At 36.7% G+C, this 21,116-nt stretch overlaps 1 protein-coding gene across 1 annotated transcript in view; it reads right to left on the bottom strand.

The window, feature by feature from the left end:
- Window positions 1-1,080: 1,080 nt before the first annotated feature.
- Window positions 1,081-21,116, bottom strand: part of Med13 (mediator complex subunit 13) — an 89,885-nt gene continuing 69,849 nt past the window's right edge. Inside the window, exons 21-30 of the mRNA XM_050119521.1 lie at window positions 20,350-20,569; window positions 18,570-18,761; window positions 18,212-18,435; window positions 14,779-14,921; window positions 14,069-14,227; window positions 13,770-13,955; window positions 11,284-11,432; window positions 10,072-10,245; window positions 6,808-6,908; window positions 1,081-5,101 (exon numbers count right to left, since the gene is read on the bottom strand). Coding sequence (XP_049975478.1) covers window positions 4,969-5,101; window positions 6,808-6,908; window positions 10,072-10,245; window positions 11,284-11,432; window positions 13,770-13,955; window positions 14,069-14,227; window positions 14,779-14,921; window positions 18,212-18,435; window positions 18,570-18,761; window positions 20,350-20,569 — 1,681 coding nt within the window. The 3' untranslated portion in view covers window positions 1,081-4,968. The remainder of the gene's footprint in view (window positions 5,102-6,807; window positions 6,909-10,071; window positions 10,246-11,283; window positions 11,433-13,769; window positions 13,956-14,068; window positions 14,228-14,778; window positions 14,922-18,211; window positions 18,436-18,569; window positions 18,762-20,349; window positions 20,570-21,116) is intronic.

Below are 21,116 nucleotides of genomic sequence, written 5' to 3'. Positions count from 1 at the left end.
TTAATTTTTAAAAGGCCAGGAGGTGGTGGCACACGCCTTTAATCCCAGCACTGGTGAGGCAGAGGCAGGTGGAGCGCAAGGTGAGTTTGAGGCCAGCCTGGACTGCAGAGTGAATTCCAGGACAGCCGAGAATGTTACACAGAAAAACCTTGTCTCAGAAAACAAAACAAAACAATGCTTCAGAGGAAAACTATAAGACAGAATATTTGAGGTAAAAAGTTTCAATGCCATATGCCTTCATTTTTTTTTGAAATTGTTGGCAGAAACCTTACAAGTGATCACAATAATTAGGGTATATCTTTAGCTTAACTCTGAACAAAGCATTTTATACAACTGCTTACAGGACTGAGGCACAGATGTTTTTGATACATTATTCATATCTTAATGCTTTTCCTCATGTTTCAGGCATGTTACTATGATCACTCTTAGGCGTGCACACACACACACACACACACACTGTGATCACTCTGACACACACTAATGTGATCATTCTTAGGCACACATACACGAATGTGATTACTCTTAGGTGCACACACACACACAGGATAACGTATTACAATTTCAAGATAACTCTTTTGTTAAATAGTTAACAAAATTAATCAGCAAAAAAGGAGCTGTTGTGTGTACACGCACAGCACATTTACCATAAACACTGGACATTTGAAGAATTAACATTCTCTTAGAAAAAAATCACTCCTGAACCGGGCAGTGGTGGCGCACGCCTTTAATCCCAGCACTAGGGAGGCAGGGACAGGCAGATCTCTGGGAGTTCAAGGCCAGCCTGGTCTAGTTCCAGGACAGGCTCCAAAGCTAAAGAGAAAACCGTTCTTGAAAAACAGAAACAACAACAACAAATTACTCCTTTAATCCCAGCATTTTGAAAGCACAGGCAAGGAAATCTCTGTGAGTTCAAAACCAACCTGGTTTAAACAGCATTACCCTGCCTCAAACCGACCCTCCAAAAACAGCCTACTCAATGTCTAAGTGAGCTCCTACTCTTGATAAGTGATTCAAAAATAATCTTCTAATGATGGAAAAATTTTAAGATGAAAATATTTTCAACACAATGAGACACCACAATGAAGGCTTCATGAATAATTTATTCCATTTGAAGTTTTGTTTTTTTTGTTTTTTTTTTAAAAAGTATAAACTTTTTCATTTCCTCAATCACAATTTGTACAACTCAGTGTTATGGCATTCGGCAGCAATAGTGTTTGTTCCTTATTCTTTTTTAAATTTTTTTTGTCACGTTAAAAAGAAAAGCAATTGGACCATATTAAATGTCACTGCTAAACAACAACTTAAAAACGCCCCTTCATAAAGTGACCAAGCTATTCTGAGAGGGTTGATGCTGACATGTCCAGTAATGATGTCACAATTTGTAGTTTAAACTCAGTAACTTTAAGGTCCACAAATCCAGTTTACTTTAAAAACTAAAGCTATTTTAAAACTTCAAGAATATCTCAACCTGAGGAGTATTTTAGGTCCCAAATCCAGTTTTTCAAATTTATACTCCACAAAAAGAGAGAGAGAGAGAGAGAGAGAGAGAGAGAGAGAGAGAGAGAGAGAGAGAGAGAGAGAGAGAATACATATATAAAAATTTAAACCACAGTTCTGGGCCCATTAATACACTAAGAAATACCAAAAGGTAAGATTTTTCCGGCTGATTTGGTGACAATGGGATAAAATTAAAATGTTTGTTAAACACATTTTTTTCTTAATTTTAATTTAAACTAAAATATTAAGAGGAAACCCAGACCAAATGTCAGTCAAGCAACACTGAATGTCTCAACAGACTAATATGCAATGCCACAGTGGGTAGGAGCAGATTCTATGATGCAAAAGCATTTAAAGACTTTCTTTTAACCTATTCAATCTGAACATTTGAAATAATGCGACATAATATTTTGATATTACAGTAATAACATAGTGCTTGATTAAAGATCTGCAAATCTTTGTAGTAACACATTAAGTTAAAAAAAATTACCTCAGAAGTAAATATGAAGATGAAAGAGAATATCTGAATACAGTAATCTGTGCCATACTGACAATTGAGGATGAATACAGCTGAGGATAGTTGGCTAAGTAGTAAGAGCTTAATTTTAGTGGTTTAAGAAAAGTTTAGAAATATTTAAAAATTACAAGCTATTTTAAAATTTAAGGATTACATATAAGTACACTTGGTGGCCTTCTGGCCAAACAATAAGGTGTACAGAAATGTATTCATACAGTGTTAATTCACAGTCCTGATAACTGAATGGCTTGCATAAGAAAGGTATGGCTAGATGTTTCAGACTGGCTGGAAGCAGACATTATATAACTAATCTTTTAAAATGCTAACATACGGAACTTCACCTGCTTCAAACTGAATAACTGCACACAAAACAGGCATTAGCATTGAAATGAGGAAATCAAGGTTTGGGAACTCATTGGGAGAAAGTGTAACAATTTTGCTTACCTACTCAAAACGATTACCCATGCTTGTCTGTGACAGTACATTAGTAAGTTAAATCTATCATCTTGCACAAAAGGCTTCATTTCTTCTTCTAATGGCTATTTAGCAACTTCCTATTTGAGCAAGAACTGATGTGTGAAGGGGAGGAAACAACCTTATGAATAAATTCTGTATATCTGGGATTAGATCCTGATTGCCAGGTAAGAAGAATTGTGTGTGGGATTCCTGCTCATGGCTACATGAAAGAGACTGCTAGGGAATACTCTTGTTAAGTCTGTTTTCAAACTGAGGTGTGGTTATCAGAGGTTAGTAACTGTAAATTGGGATTATAGTCTTCTATTTTCTTGAATCATTATTGAGCTAATAAAATATCAAGGATGGTTTTTAAATAGAAATTCCAAATAAGCATCTTTTATCTCAAATCAAGTTCCTCCCACCAAGAAAATACAGAACAAAATATGTCAACACAATTCGTGGTGGTGTTAGCATAATTTAAAAACAGACGTGATCTTTAAATTTAATATCAAAATATGCTCAACATTTGGATCGCTCTATTAAGGTTGAAGGAATAATTTGAAAACTTGTTACTAATTGTGTTTCTTTATAGAAAAAACAAGAGTTGCTAATGTTTTCATTTACCCAATTTAAAGAAAATACACTGTAAGAAAATGTTTTTATACTAAATAATATTAAATGCATACTATTTACAAAACAGGTTTCAGTTTAAAAAAAACATACTGAATTATTGAGTTTTGTAAATACAACCGATTTTGTCCTTGTTGACAATTAATGAATATACAAGTAGGAATTTTGAAAGACTGCTTCCAAGAAAGATAGGTAGACTTGGCGACTGTGAATTCAAGTCAGTGATGCAGGCAGGAGACTAACTGGGCTCTTGTGAGCAGCACTGTAGAAGGATTATTTGAGGGGTAAAGCCTGCGTAAAAGCAGTTATCTTGGCATGTGCAAACAAGAAGGGGGAACGTTGTATTGAAGGAAGGGGTGAATTAAAGTCCCTAAAATTCAAGTCCCTTCTTTAGGGAGGTGAGAACCTCCTTGGCATATGCCCTACCATAATTTGAGCTGTGTCATAGAAAAGTACAGACTCTGGTGTTTGGGACTCCCATCTCCCATTTCAAAAGAAAATTCAATAAATAAAAAAGTCAAAGGGAAACAGTTTAGAAAATGGTTCTTTCACTAGTGGAACAGAGTCTGAATACCAGAATTCACTGAGGATCTATTTACACCACAGTTTGATTGCACACACACTCACACTTTCACACCCATACATATGCATACTCTCACACACATTCCCAATCTTTAATTTAAAAAAAAAAAAAAAGTAAAACAATCAAGAGTGACTGCCCTTAAAATAATTTGTAAAATGCCTAGAGCTGGGCTAAATTTCAACCTTATAACAGATCCTGTAGATAAATTTCATAATTAGTTATATCCCCATGCCTAAATGTGCCACTGTGAAAACTGAAAAAAAAATTTAAGCATGTAACATTAAACACCAAAATTAGTTTAAGCATTCAGTAGCAAATTTTTTTTCTTTTTTGTAAAACTAAGTTTCTTTCACTGGAAATGGCCTGAAATATTAGTCATAGCCCTAAACCATAGTACAAAATATAACTGAAGATTTCTCATTTTATCCTAAGTTAATCCACCTAACAATATCACGTATGTGTATTGCCATCATGTTATTCTGCAAATGTGTGATATATAAAATGCTGTAAGACCGGTACCTTTTCAATTTATAAACACAGTGAACTTCATTACTGTACATGTACTCTGCAACTACAGCTTAGCTGTAAATCTTCCACACACAATGGTATGGACATTATCCCTCTATCCCTGTTAAACTGTACATTGAGACAATACAAATTTACTGTCCGACCCACCCCCTTACAAAAAAATAATACTCTAAAAGCAACCCTACTGCAACTTTTTAATTAAGACGATTACATATATTTTAGACCAATTGCTTTAAAGCAAGAAGGCAGTATAAACCTTCTAGGAAAATTTTTATAAAAGAGGTTAAGAAATATAAGACAATTTATACATTTAAAAACTTACAATAAATAAGAGATGCAGGCATTTTTTGAATACTAGATACTATATCCAATACAAGAACATCTTGATGTTCTAAAGCCATATGTTGAAATTCATTGTTCCTCATGTTTCCTCTCCATGCTTTTAATATTCTTTAACATGAATGGGTACTATGGCTCATTACTTTTCACAAATACTGTGACTGGAAAAAAAAAAGGTTAATTTTTGCTACGAAAATGTTATAATACGTTTTGAATAATCAGTCATCACCCTAAAGAGCTCAGTATAGTCAATGAAAAATAGGGTTATAGCCCCGCCCCCAAAGTCAAAACAATATTTGTTGAAGTAATAAGAATTAGACCCCATCACAAATGACTTCCACTGAGAACTGTAACTTAATCCTGCAGCAAAATATCCTTTCTTCCTGTTCTTTCCTTGCGCAATTCCATCAAACGAAGATCACAGCATATTCATGATAAAGTTATATAACTGATTCAGCACCACAAAATGAATTGGGAGACACGAGCGTCTGTCCTGGATTGCAGGGTCACAGGTTAGCCATGAGAGTGCATTGTACTGTTCCAAAACAAACCTGAAAAGCAAATAAACTGTAAATCCATCTATTTCAACAAAGACATTAGCAACACTCTTATGATTCAAAGTGCTGGTGGGTGTGTGCATATGACAAGATATTGCCATGCATGCCACTCTGGCTTCTAACTCATCATGAGTTTAAAGCCAAGGGTAGCTTTAAAACTCATGGTCCTCCTGCCTCTGCCACATAAGTACTATGACTACATCAGAACCACAACCACAAAACCTCTCTTTCTTTGCTAAGAATTTCACACTGTGACCCAGGCTAGCCTCAAACTCATGGCAAGCCTTTTGTTCTGGCTTCCTGAGTGGCATCACACCTGGCTAAAGTCACTGTATTTGTTGTTTTGTTCCATTTCTTGTGCATTTTTTTTGTTTGTTTTTTTAAGCTGGGCTAGTCTCAAACTTGTAGTAATTCTCTTTTCTTATCCTCCAAAATCCTGATATTATAGGTATGAATCACCAAATACAGATAAAGACATCTTTTAAAAAGGAATAGTAAAGTTTTATTTAGCAGCACGTGCCTTTAATCCTGGCACCCAAGACACTAGGCTGATGAATCTCTGTCCAAGGCCAGCCTATTCTCTATGAGCTCTAGGCCAATCAGAAACGTCTCAAAAAGGAGGGAGAAAAGCAATAAGCTGAGTGCAGTGCAGTGGGAGAAACAGGTACAGTTCTGTAAATTCAAGAACAGTCTAGTTCCAGGGAGCCCAAAACAACACAGTGAAACCCTGTCTTAAAAAACACATGCCGTTAATCCCAGCACTCAGGAGGCAGAGACAGAGGCAGAGGCAGGTGGATCTCTGTGAGTTTGAGGCCAGCCTGGTCTACTGAGAGAGTTCTAGGACAGGCTTCAAAGCTATATAGAGAAACCCTTCTCTCAAAAAATAAAATAAAATAAATAAAACAAAACAATAAAAGTAAAATAGTAAGGAATGACATAACTAACTTCATCACATAGTAATTTTGAAACTAGCCTGGGATACATAAAACCCTTTTTCAAAAATTAAGGGGAGAAATGTATTCATGTTAGAAAATGACTTATTCTGGGAGCTGGAGAAATAGCTCAGCAATTAAGAGGACTGGCTATTCTTCCAGAGGACCCGGGTTAAATTCCCAACACCCACATGGCAGTTCACAACCTTCTGTAACTCCAGTTCCAGGGGACCAACACCCATGGCAAAATACCAGTGCAAACAAACAAACAAAGCACAGGACACATTCCCTGTAATTTAATAAGGTTTGGGGCTTACCAGCCCAAACATAAGAGTAATGCAGCAGGGATCAGTGCTTAGGAGCATTAATTGCTTTTCCAGAGGACCATAGTTCAATTCCTAGTACCCACATGGCTGCTAACAGGTCTCTAACTCCAGTTCCTGTGAATCTGGTGCCCTCTCCTGGCCTCTATTGGCACTGCATGTATAAGGTGCACAGACATGCAAGCAGGCAAACTACCCAAAATAAAAAGAATAAAATAGTTTTTAAGAAGTAATATTCAATAAGGTTTTAGCTCAGAGGTAGATCATGAGTGGATAGAAAAAAACTTAAGTCCCAAACACAAAACCATCTAAAAGAAAATTCATCCAGGGATTCAAAACTAAAAAGCTGTCAACTTTTACCCAATAGAATAAAGATATGTAATAATAAACATTCTTATTTTACCCAAACTAAAACAGAGAGCAGGCAATGTTCCAAGAGCTGTACCTGAGGACATCTGAAGTCTGATTTGAGTCAAGTGGGTGGGAGTGTTTACTGTGAAGCAGTTCGTCAGATTGCACTGAAGGCACGTGGAGGTGCAAAGAGGCCTAAAAAGGTAAGGTAATCAATCAGTCAGCCATGTGGGAAATCAGTTATTTAGTTTCAATGTGCTCTCCCACTCTATTGTCCTTGATGAAACTGATTTTACGACAATGTTAGCAGTAAGAGCTTCTATGAAAATTCAGGGTTTTGATGGAAACATTAAGGTGCAAAACTTACATTGGGTCTCTCTACAATTTTTGCTTTAATTTCTTTTAGTACCATATAACAATCCTTAAAGATAAAAGAAGGGAGGGAGGGGAGGGGAGGGAGGAATGGAAGGAGGGGAGGGGAGGGGAGGGAGGAAGGGAAGGAGGGAGGGAGGGAAGAGCTTTCCAGTTATCTTCTAATTTCACAGACTTTAGACTGTGCAGCTATATTTGGATACTAAGCACTAAAAAGAAGCCAAGGGAGTAACCCTGCACAATATTTTACTTAGGAAGTTGTGATTTTAACAAAGCTTCCACTGGATGAACACTTTACAATCAAAACAATGTATACATACTTGCTTGCCCAATGCATTTCTTAGCAGAGGTGTCTAACAATTGCACACACATTTAGATATAGCAGTGAGTAGTGGGCAGAAGGAATGTGCTACTATTCTTCACATTCATACAGTGAAATCAGTCATCTAGTGTGTACATATGCAGTATTAACACTATGACAAAGTGGTAGTGTTCACCACAATCCTTCACAAGCTTTCTTCATGCTATAAAGATACTTCTTTATATTGATCTGTGTTCTCCATCACAACAGCATACATGTATGCAAGCTCATATACAATATATTCAGGAATATAATCAAAATATGTATGTTTGAATTGTCTATAAATTCTTCATCTATAAATTATTAGTAAGTCTCACTCAGCAGATCACTACAGAGTAAATGGATGTTGATAATTCTTATAATAAAACTACTTTTAAGCATTTACAGAACCCATTGACTTCTCACATACAGAGAAATATACCAAGTGGTTTTATTGATTACAGTACAGAATTAAAATGGGATATATGAAAAACATAATAAAATTATGTTTAAGTTATGCCTTACCTGCGATTCAGAACCAGAAGTCCTAATCTTGTTACACTGTATCTGAGGGTGAATGCTCACTTTACACTATCCTCTCTGCAAATAAATATTGAGTAGAAAAGAATCTGGATTGTCCCTTGGACTTTTCATAATAAGTGTTTACTAAACAAAAGTGTGCCCTGAATCTCTTTGTAGGTCATGAACTACAAATAGGTATTATACTAAATTTGGAAATAAGCAGGGTCATTTACTGCTATTTTGAAAACTTTTAGTGTGCATACAGGCTCTGTGACTACATGTGTGAGGAGAGAGCAAGTGCAGCACTTCCCAAAGGACCAAGGAGGCTCCAAACACTACTATACTGCAGAAAAGCCCCTGGAAGATGTTCATGTAATGCGACAGGATAGAGCAATAAACATCTGGAAGAGGAATAAAAGTCACAGAATAAACTAACATTTTATTAATAGTCAATTAAAGGGCAAGGATAGGTCAGAATACTTGCCTGACATTCACTGTCTGGGCAGGGGAAGGGGAGCTACAGATTCACTTATTGTAATCTTTATGAATGCGCTACATAAATCCATTGTTTAATCTCAAATACTTTGACACAATGGGATATGGGCCTAAGGTAACAAGATTTGACTGGCATAAACGATCCAAGAAATTTCTATGCTCAGCAACTACTAAAATATTATCTCAAAAATGGAAGCATACAATCTGACCTGAAATGTAAAGAGCCCACAGTGATTTTTACATTGTGTGAGGCAGATCTTCATTTACTATTTTTTTTTCATTTACTATTTTTGAGCAGTAATAGCAATGGTAACAACCAACCACAGAGAGCTTTCATATCTCATTTTCCTTCCCCATCTTATAACACGTAAGATGGACACTGGAAAAGTAAGTATCAATAGGTCTGAGAGTATCACTTCTTAAAAACTCCTCACCAGTTTTTCATTTACGTTTGTACGGCTTATAAACCAGGCTGACCTCCAATTCCTAGGGAGTCTTCTTGCCTCCGCCTCCCAAGTCATAAGATTGTAAGTCACAATGCTCACTAGTTGTGTGCTTGTTTCTGGGACAGGGAACTCACTATGTAGCCCTGGCTAGTATGGAATTCCCTGTGTATACCAGCCTTGTGCTTAAGGACATCCTCCTGCCTTTGGCTACTGGATGCTGAGATTAAAGGCATGTGTTATCACACCCATTCTACTCAATAGTAATTTATACAAGGAAAACTCTTTAGAATAGGTAAATTAGAGTATAAAAAAGGTTGCTAATTTTTTTTTTAAAATATTTATTATGTATACAATATTCTGTCTGTGTGTGTGCCTGCAGGCCAGAAGAGGGCACCAGACCTCATTACAGATGGTTGTGAGCCACCATGTGGTTGCTGGGAATTGAACTCTGGACCTTTGGAAGAGCAGGCAATGCTCTTAACCTCTGAGTCATCTCTCCAGCCCCCAAATTTTTTTAATTCTCAAAATAATGAAATGTAATAGAAATGCAGTATCATCCTATTCAAATAACATAATTATCATTAAAAGATCCAGGTTTTACTCTAGATGTCTACTACAAATGTATGACTTTAGATAAGTGAGTTTCCTGAATTAAAGTATGTTCAGCTGGAGAATAAGACTAGAAGAAGACACTGTAATGTTTATCAGCTCTAAACTTTTACATTGCAACTGAAAATATAACTTCAAACCAAGAGTTCCAGAAGTCTGACTTAAGAATAATGTTTAAACTTAATATAAATTTTATAATTACTTTTTTCATATTAGATAATTATTTTTTATGAGATCATCTAAAGAAATACATACAACAATGTATTTAAGAGCTGGGTGGTGGTGGCGCACGCCTTTAATCCCAGCACTTGGGAGGCAGAGGCAGGCGGATCTCTGTGAGTTCAAGACCAGCCTGGTTTACAAGAGCTAGTTCCAGGACAGGCTCCAAAACCACAGAGAAACCCTGTCTCGAAAAACAAAAAAACAAAAAACAAAACAAAACAAAAAACCCACAATGTATTTAAGAACTTGGAATTCAGATGAGCTATAAAGCTTTAAAATGTCACTTCAATAGTTCTCAGGACTAAAACTATCAATAAGGATTAGTTAGGAATTGCCACAGAAATAGTAATACCTTAAGAAAAAGGGGACATTGATATTGTGCTTGAGGACATGCTGACCAGAACCAGTCAGGTAGTGGACCCGCTTTGGCAGTTGATACAAAGTATCCAAGGGCCAATGGTTGTTGAAGAATATTAGTTACTTCATCATGAGATTCTGTTGAAAGTAGCCGATCAGTACCCTGACCCTTAGAAAGACAAAAATATTAGTTCATTCAGTATATCCAGATAACGAACATAAATACAAAATTACTTAGAACAATTACTATAATTATTGCAATAAACCACACAAAACACTAAAACTTAAATGGTGATAGGCCAATAATCTCTACTGCTGAGAGGCTGAAGCAGGAGGACCAAAGTTCAAGTCTTGAACTACAAAGTAAGTTTAAGGCTAACCTGAACAACTTATCTAGATCATCTCAAAATTTGAGGATGTGGAGTCCATAGCAGCTCATGTGTGAGGTCAAATTTAGGCCCAATAGTTAAATTAGTAATACCATAAAAACAGTATATTATGAAACAGCAAAACAAAGTGAGTATGTCTAAGGTCAAAGTGAGTACAAAACACAAATCATTCACTATAACTGCTATTTCCTAATAGTTCAACTAATTCCTCAACCCCGATACAAAAGACAAATTCAACTTGCTTTGCTCCTCTAGCATTATCTATAAAATGTCATTAATTTCAATAATGTTTTGGAAGGCATTATGGCAATACAGACTATTGTTCATTCCGTTTTAATTGGTCAACAAATTTCTCAACATTATTTTAAGAAAACAGACAAAAGGAAATTAATTCATAATGAAACTATTCATTATATCAGTGCTTTTTAAGCACCAGAAATTATACACCCCTTTTTATTATTTCTTTGAGAATTTCCTATAATGTATTTTGATCATAGGATTACGGTTACTTTTAATGTTAGGGGGAAAAAAGAGAAACAAACATATTGGTATGATGCCTACACAGTGGAGGCTCAAACCCCAAAAACAAACAAAAGAGACCATGGGCAGCATATGCCTTTGAGACAGAAGTAGGGAAATCATGGCCCTCCCCCCCCAAAAAAATATTAATAGCTAAACAAAAGTGCATGAGCTCAGTTGATCTCGTCTCTTTGCTAATTTTAAAAGGAAAAATGGTGCTCTAGTTCATATAATGATGGATGGATGGATGGATGGATGGATGGCATTTACATACACTAAAACTTTTTTAGCATAATTACCTTGCCAGCATCACCTCCATGGGGGTAATGAGAACCTGGAGAATGTACAGGAGATGTAGTTGGAGATGCAGGAAGGATATTAATGATATCAGGATCAAGATCATCTCCTGTGTCTAATAAATCAAAGATACCCATTGCATCTGCTCCATCTGTACAGAGAAAAGAAATTAATATTTTATTTTCTGTATACTATGATCATTCACAGTAAAATATTATAATAAATTTTAACCAAAGTGGGACTGGCAAAGCATGTTGGCACATGCCTATAATTCCACCACTTAGAAGACTGAGTGATAAGGACTGCTATGGCTTGGACAGCCAGCCTAGGCTATACAAGCAGTGAGAACCAGTCCCAAAACAACAACTGGGGCATGTTGATGCACACCTTTCGTCTCAACACACAGAGGCAGTGGCAAGAGGATTTCTGTGAGCTCCAGCCTAGCCAGTGCTACATAGTAAGACCCTGAAAAACATCTTAAAGTAAAATGGGTTAATATAACCAACATTTACTAAAGCATCAATTAATTGTGTGCCACGTATTGTGCTGACAGTCATATAAAGGATCTTGCAGTATTGATCAATCTAAAAAGACATGAAGAGATTAATCTAATGGTCCCTGTGATGATAGGAAGGAGAGAGTAGAGTGGGAGACAGTGAAGGGACTACTGCTGATACTACTCTCTGTTCAAAATGGAGAGAAAGGGTAGAAGCTAAAGAGCATAGGCTTTGTAATCTTCGTACAAACTATCTGCTAGAAGCTGGCAGAGGCAAGGAAACAGATTTACCTAAGACTCTAGAAGGAATCAACCTTAAGACACCTTGATATTAACCAACGGAGAATGATTGAGCATTATAACAAATTCATGTTCTTTTAAGACACTAATATAATAATGTTATAGAAACAACGGGTAATAAAACCAACATAACACCAAGAAATATAAATGTGTTTTAAATGGTACTATTCATTACCAAATAAATATTTAAGTTATTACATAATAAAATAATAGTGATAAACTATGCCAGGCAGAGGTGGCACATGCCTTTAATCCCACCACTCAGGAGGCAGAGGCAGGTGAATCTCTGTGAGTTTGGGGCTAGTCTGGCCTTCTGGGCAGCCAGAACTACAAGGAGAAACCCTATCTCAAGGAAAGAAAAACAGATAGTGCAAATAAACTGTATGTGTATTGCCGGGTGGTGGTAGTGCACACCTTTAATCCCAGCATTTGGAAAGCAGAGGCTGGTGGATCTCGGTGAATTTGAGGCCAGACTAGTCATCTGAGTGAGTAACAGGACAGCCAGGGATACACGAGAAACTCTGTCTCAAAAAAGAAAAATAAAAGCAAAACAAAACAAAACAGTATGTGTATTTTTGAAGATCTACCATTTTCAAAAGTAATTTAGAGTAACAATAAACACTATTAGTCTCTTCTATTAAATACAACCTAAGAGGTTCACTAAGTTCCATCTCTATTCTAGCAGTTTATACAAAGCATTGTTCCCACAAACTGACATATAAAGGACTATGAATAAGGCTCAGTGTAGAAACAGTTTGCCTAACATGCAGAAAGCCCTAAACCAATCTCCAGTCTCCAGTATTGTTTTGAGGGAGGGAGGGAAGGAGGAGGGAAAACACTGTGGGTATGGGCGTATGAAGAGAAGAGAGATTTTTTTATATATATATTGTATATGACTGGTAAAGTTTATGTACAAGTAGCTCGAAACAACAGCATAAATATACAAAAATTTTAAGATCAATCAAAATAAAATTTACAGAATTCATATCAATTGTATCAATTCTGATACAATAATATAAAATGGTGAGGTCATTTCCTGGAGCCACCTACACTATGCACTTATTAGAATAAAACAAAACAAATTTTTTCATTTATGTTTGGGAGTCAAAATTCTTAGTGATCTGTTTCCTTGTCTTTTCCGGAGACTTGAACTTATGCACTGGCTCACAGCCTTCTCTCCGAATTTGCATCCTTTTCTTCCATCAAATAGCTTTTTCCTCTTGTGTATATATAAAGCTTTCTCTTTGCTACCTTGTTATAAGATATGTTTTATTGCTTTTTAAGTCCCATCTGCATAGTATACAATAAAACTTTCCATCTCAATGGTCTTAACAAATCTTTAAAACTCTTTTTTCTTACGAAGGTAAATGTCAAGGCATGCTATTCAGCCTACTTAAATTGTCAATATTTAAAAAAAAAATACTCAAGAGTACAGGCATAATGATGTGTGCCTGTAGTCCCAGCTACTTGGGAGACTGAAACAGGAGGGTGGCTTGAGCATGGGAAAAACAACAATAAAACAGCCAGAGTCGTACATGCCTGTAAGTCCAGCACTTTCAGACTAAATCAAGAGGATTGCTGAGAGCTCAAGACCAAACCTGAGCTAACTAGCAAGCAGCAGGCCAGACAGAGATACATAGCAAGATATTTCAAAACAAATAAAATAGAATTTCTAAGGCTCCATTAACTTACCATTGTTGGGATTGAAAGCTAAATCCAAATTTTCAGTGGTATAAGTTGCTGAAGCTACTTGCACAGAAGCAGAAGTGGGAAACACAAGTATATGAGTACATGATGTATCTTGTGGAGTATTTAGCTGAGGTGTCTGCATATTTAGAGTGGTGCTTCTTCCAAAAACAGAACCAGTTGACACAGAATCTGAAGAGAGATGCATTTTTCCTTTTTTCGTAAGTGAAGACTTTTACGTAACACTTAAAAACTTAAAGAGTACAATGAATAATGAAATCTGGTATATACTGAAGTGAACTAACCTGGCATGATAACAAAAGAACCTTGGGGTTCCATTGCAACCAAACAAGCACTAAGGATGCTCGGAGAGTCTGCAGCAGATATGCCACACATCCTACACATGTCTTTAAGCCTTTTGCTAAGAGACTGCAAGTTTCGACGACTCAGCAAACAACTCCAATCTGCAGGTATCGACGGGGCAAAAGGAAACAGTGTTGGAAGAAAGTGCTCTGTTATACTATTTATCCAAGATTACAATGAAAGAAATGCATAGCAACACTTAAATTAGCATATGTCTAAAACAGAAATTATCAAAGCTAAAACTCTTATAGTGGTTCCTGACATTTCTTATCCCTTTACCTCCAGTAAGTATCACACACAAGCCATTACATATCTACATGACTTTATATACGCTCCTTCTTACACACAATGTTTTACTGATAACTTTTAGCATTTTAAAGGAAGATGTTTTTATTTTATGTGTGAGTTTTGCCTGTACACTACATGTGTGCAGTGCCGGCAGTGCTAAAAAAGGGCATCAGACCCCTGAAGTGCAGATATAGTGAGCCTCCAGGTTGAGTGCTGAGAATCCAACTTGGGTCTACTGGAAGAACTCTTAACTGTTGAGAACTTTAGTATTTTATTCAATGTATTACATAATATGTTCTGAACCAAATATACATCACCATAAAACAAAGTTAAAAAAAATAAACTAGATAAAAACATAATTTACCTTTCAATTCTCCATGTCCAATCCTACCAAGGCGACCAATTACCACTCTCCATGGTAAGGAACTCATCTGAATAAGTCCTAAGCACCACTCCCAAAGTTTTTGTAGACCAAACCTTCTGGCAGAACCCTTTTTCCGACGAGCCCTATTGAATGAAATGTTTGTAAATATTTCTAAAATTAACATAATGAAATTCTATGAGGGTTCAAATACGTGACAAACTGGTTCATCAATTTAATTTTATCCTGTTTTATTGACTGGTACCAGGGTATATAAACTGGTACCAGGTATCATATTGTATATGATATGCCTATACTTCCATTACAGTGTTATATCCCCTCTTCCTGGTCCTTTACTTAATTTAAATGCTTCAAACCTTTATAAAAACCAAGTCCTGATACACACATATTTGCCATTCAAGTTCCTAAGTTTTTGATATGGGATCTCTTTAGGTTGCCCAAAATGGTTTCCTAAATTCAAATAATCCATCCTCCTGGCTTAGCTCCCCAAGTTGGAGGAAACACAGGTATATGGTATCATATGCAGCTTCAAATTTATGGATTATTTTGTTATTCTTACTGTTTTCTGACAAGCATCAGGACTTGAATTCAATTCCCTAAACCTAAGGAAATAAATGTGCAGTGTTAATCTCAGAGCTAAGGAAGCAGACAGGTGAATCCTAGGAGCACACTAGCCAGTCATCTAGTCTACTTGGCAAAGTTCAGGCTGTCTAGCCAGTCTCAAAGAAGGAGAAGGTTGGATGGAGAGCACCTGAGGAATGGCAGTTAAAGTTGTCCTCTGACCTCCACAAACACACATAAATAAATTCTCAAAATATATTTGAAGGGCTGGAGAGATGGCTCAGCAGTTAAGAGCATTAGCTGTTCTTCCAGAGGACTCGGGTTCAATTCCCAGCATCCACATGGCAGCTCACAACTGTCTATAACTCCAGTTCTAGGGAATCGGACACCTTCACACACATGAACAACGAACGCCATGAACAAGAACTAGAAAAAATGATGAGTTGTCCAATTTTGGCCAACAATTTGTACTAAACGAATTTCCATACCTTAAAAAGTAAAGAATACCCAAGCCAGGCGGATCTCTGTGAGTTCGAGGCCAGCCTGGTCTACAAGAGCTACTTCCAGGACAGGCACCAAAAGCTACAGAGAAACCCTGTCTCAAAAATCCAAGAAAAAAAAAAAAGTAAAGAATACCCAACACAAACTACATTTCTCAGCCCAAATAACATTTTTGTATGTTTCTAATACATGTCCTTTATTAGGTAGGCAAGTGTGTAACAAAGCACTTTGCAAATGAGCAATATCAGCTAACATTTATTTATATATTTATTTATATATGTTACAAATATATGGCAGAGCCACTGTGCAAGCAATACTCACTTTATCCTAACAATCTGATGAGGCAGATAAAACTATTTGACAGATATTATAAATAAATAAGCCGTAGCTCAGCTGCCTAAATTTCCCAATACCATAGACCAGCAAGAAACCAGGAAGGAGTTACATTTCAAGACAGGTCTCATTATATCTTATTAGAATTATTTTCATTTGTGCAGGAGGAAGCATATTCCACGACCCAGGCATAAAGAGTTGGCTCTCTCCATCATTTGAGTCCCAGGGGTCAAATCCATAGTCAGGTTTGGAGGCAAGCATCTTTTACCCGCTGAGCCATCTTGCCTACCCCTACAAATCTTAATCATTGTTCCACTTCTACTTTTTTCAAAGATTTATTTTATTTTATGCATATGATTGTTTTGCTTACACATATGTATATGTACCACATGTAGGCCTGATCTTCAGAGACCAGAATAAAAGATTAGATTCCTTGGAACCAGAATTATAAATGATTGTGAACCACCATGTAGGTGCCAGGAATGGAACCCAGTCCTCTACAAAAGCAGCTAGTACTTTGGTCAAAAGGTAGTTTATTTCTACCTTTTGATCAAAGAAGTAAAATGACAACCAAAGCCTGATTATGGTGCTATCCGTTCTCTTCCTTCAGATAAAATATTCTTTCCAAATTATCATGACTAATGCAAATATATCACCAAAAAACAAAACAAAACACCTTCCTGAACCTGGGGGGAGCAGGGAGGACCTTGGACTTTCCATAGGGTAGGGAACCCTGACTGCTCCTTGGACTGGAGAGGGAGGGGGAGGTGGGGAGTGAAGTGGGAGGAGGTGGAAATTTTCAATAAAAAATAAATTAAAAAAAAAAGAAAAAAAAAACAAACAAACAACAGTGTACAGCTTATGTTACAAGCAGTATTTATTTGTTTATTGGGTTTTTGAGACGTATTTTCTCTATGTAAACCTGGCTGTCCTGGAATTACCTCCGTAGACCACGATGGCCTTAAACTCAAGAGATCCGCCCACCTCTGCCTTTGAAGTGTTGGAATTAAAGGTGTGTGCCACCACCGCCCAGATCCACTTTTATGAGTAGAAGGGCTTTCAATAATATTTAATTTTTTTTTAATTTTTTTTTTTTTTTTTTGGTTTTTCGAGACAGGGTTTCTCTGTGGTTTTGGAGCCTGTCCTGGAACTAGCTCTGTAAACCAGGCTGGTCTCGAACTCACAGAGATCCGCCTACCTCTGCCTCCCAAGTGCTGGGATTAAAGGCGTGCGCCACCATCGCTATTTAAAAATATTTTAAGGGAGCTGGAGAGATGGCTCAGAGGTTAAGAGAACTGGCGGCTCTTCCAGAGGACCTGGTTCAATTCCCAAAACCTACATGGCAGCTAGCAAATGTCTGAAACTCCAGTTCCAGGGCTTCTAACACCTTTGTACAGACACACATGCAGGGAAAACACCAGTGCACATAAAATAAAAATTTTAAAAGTAGTTTTAAATTATATGTATTGGGGTATGTGCACATGAGCACAAGAGCCTGCGGAAGCCAGAGTAAACAGGTAACTCCAGCCATCTGGGGAGAGTAGCAAACACTCTTAACTGTTATACCATCTCTCAGTCCCTGTAATATTTCAAATTCTTCATCTAAAATCACTGTCATAAGCTTTATAACATAAGAAGTTAGGGATTTTTAGGATATAAAAATTAGATTTAAAAAATCAGTGTAACAAATGAATTAAGGGGAGACAGCATTTGTTTATGAGATATAATCTCACTAAGTAGCCCTGCCTGGCCTCAAACTCAGAGCTTCACCTGACTCTATCTCCCAATGCTGGGATTAAAGACTTGTGACAACATGCCTGACCAGAATTGTTTTTAATTATCTTAATTATACAATAAAAGTACTAACTATAAAAATATACCCAGAATCTCAACATTTACTATCAAAATGTATATAAGCTTCAAATGGTTGCCTACTGAGTATGAGACACTGTGTGTTGTACCTGTGCACATATACTAACATTTCAAATTGGGATAATCATATTTTAGGAACTGTAAGTACCTATTTGGAACATCGATGTTAATAATACAAGTTTCTAGAAGCTCTCCATATAGATCTGTGCAAGATGCAAGAATCCACCTTTGATCATGTGATAAACAGTAGCCCACAAAAAGAACATTGTATTTCTGTCCAGCTTCTCCAAATGTCTCTCCTAGCTCTGTCTGTTTGTCCTTCACAGGAGCCAGAATAAAAGGTGGTGTATAAAGTCGAATACATTCTGGTCTCTGTTTAAAAAAAAAAAAAAGCCATCTTACAACTAGAAATGAGAATAAAACAAAGCATTATTATTTAGTTTTATATAAGATCTTAAAATCTAAGTCATCTTAATAACTTCGTTCATGGAAAACAAAATACTTACATCAGGACTTTTAAGAGCAGTTTCCAGAGCTAAACCTGGACCAAACCCAGTCAGTGTTTTTACATTGGTTGATGTTGGAAGTGGTCTCCGGCACTGAGTAAAGGCCGAAAAAGCCAGAGATTTTAAATGCTGGGTGTAGATTTGTCTGTCTTCATGTTTCACGGGTTGTAATAGGTATTGACAAGGAACAATCTACGGATAAAGTGAGTATTACAAACATTAAAAGAGTAACTTGCAACATAGTAAAAGAAATCCCTTCAGACAAAACTTCAGCAGCATATAATTGACTATAAAAAACTACGGTTTCTATCATACAGGGTTTCTACTTTTTATGGTATGTGCATGAGTGTTCTGCCTGCATATATGTATATATACCTTATACATTATTATTAGTAGAAACCAGAAAAGAACATTGGATCCACCAAGACTGGAGTTATGGCTAGCTGTTAGCTGCTATATGAGTGTTTGAAATAAAATACTGGGATTGGAGAGATGGCTGCTCTTGACAAGGACCTGGGTCCAATTTCCAGTACCTACATGATGGCTCACAAACATCTATAACTTCAGTTTCAGAGGATCCAAAGCCCTCTTCTGGCCTCTGTGGCACCAGGCATATGATAGTATAATACATACACAAAAGCAAACTGACAAATAATAAAAAATAAATAAATAAACCTTTAAAAAATAGAAAAAAGAAATTGAAAACTGGTCTTCTGAAGAGCAGTCAGTACCCTAACACTGAGCCACCTCTTGCACCACTATTATTTAGAATTAAATAGGCAATTTACATGGACCCTGAACCACCTAGAAATCTTTTATACTTTCTATGCCCAGAAATTATATTTATTAAGACTCCATGAGACCTACTGATCAAAATTTCCTTTTCTTCTATTTTTACTTGCAACTTATCTCAATTAAAACTAACTTACATAGAATGCAAGCACTATTTTCCTTTTTAGGCTCTACTTTGTAACTCTGCTTACAAAAGTAACACAGAAAAAACAGTATGCTCAATACAATCTTTCTATGGGGGTGCTAACAAATAAACAATGTATTATTATGTAGCCCAAGCTAGTCTGGAACTATGTACAGATGCTGTCTTCAAATTTATGATCCTCCTACCCTAGTTTCCTGGGATTAAAAGCACAAACATGCAGTCAACATAATTTTTTATTTCTCATGATAACAGGACAACCAAGTTTATTAAAGATTTATGTGTCTGTCTGTCTGTGTGTATATACCATGTGGATGACAGCATCTACAGAACAGATCCCATGTTGCTGGAATCAGTCTGTCTGTCTGTCTGTGTGTGTGTATACCATGTGGATGATAGCATCTACAGAACAGATCTCCTGTTCCTGGAATTATAGTTCTGAGCCACTGGATGTGAGATGAGGCAACTGAACTTGGGTTCTCTCTGTTAGGATAACAAGCACTCTTAACTGCTAAGCCATCTCATCAGCATCCATGACTATAAAATTTATCTTTTATAAACTCTCTTAAAATTTTTATTATAATATTTAAGTAAAATCAATACAACCTGGCTTTTATTTGCTTGTTTGTTTTTCAAGACAGGGTTTCTCTACATAGCACTGGCTGTCCTAGAACACACTGTAAACCAGGATGGTCTCAAACTCACAGAGACCCACCCACCTCTGCCTCCAAAATATGGGGATTAAAGGTTTGCACCACCATTCCCAGGTTACAACCTGTTATTTTAACAAAATTATTTTGCATACAGAAAAGTACCTCTGAAAGTTCTAAAGCCTCGCAGTCTTACCTGTACAGAAACAGTACTCTTGATATGAGGAGGAAGAGTCTGGGCCATTTCCAAGAAGCATCGAAGTAGCCCCAACGTCCATACATTAGACGAGTTAGTGCTCTCATCTTTATTTTCATATGTAAAAGGATCAATCATATAAACAACAATTGCAGGTGGGTAGGTAATTGCATGTGAATCACCATCTGTGGGAATTCCCACTTTATCACGATCCATTGTGCTGAAAATTGAATTAGAAATAGAACAGAAGGCTGTATTTCATTTGCCTGGGACAGCATCAAAGCAACTCCTTAGATCCCTCTCATTTACTGGCAAGGTATCAGAAAACTTCTCTGGAAATCAGAATACTCCTTCCCATCCAAAGAGAACAGCTCTGTGTATACCCTTTCACACTTCACACCTTATCAAATCCCTTCAAGTAAGAGGCTTTGTGCTTTTAAAACAAACAAAGAAAAAGACTTCTTAAACAGTTTAACAGTAGAGATTAAACTGAGATGACAAAGGTCAGTCTGACAGTCATCTCAGAAACAGGTCCTGCCAGAAACATAGTTAACCCAGAAGGAAGCCAGGGTTATCTGTTCAATGTTCTGGTTTCCAGACTGGACATACTAATTTCCTAAATTTTGTGGTGAATAAGCACCTTTCATTGATAGGTAATTTTTATTTTCTTTAACTTTCCGATCTATGTAGCTATTCAAGATGGGCAAATCAATTCAGGTAAGTTTATTTTTGTCCATATTTAAAGAGTGTGACTTTTGGAACAACCG

Source organism: Alexandromys fortis, unplaced genomic scaffold (genome assembly GCF_014885135.2).
Source record: "Alexandromys fortis isolate MF-2015 unplaced genomic scaffold, M_Fortis_MF-2015_v1.1 scaffold_173, whole genome shotgun sequence".
In the NCBI taxonomy this organism is placed as follows: domain Eukaryota; kingdom Metazoa; phylum Chordata; class Mammalia; order Rodentia; family Cricetidae; genus Alexandromys; species Alexandromys fortis.
This window is presented reverse-complemented; position numbering and strand designations above follow the sequence as displayed.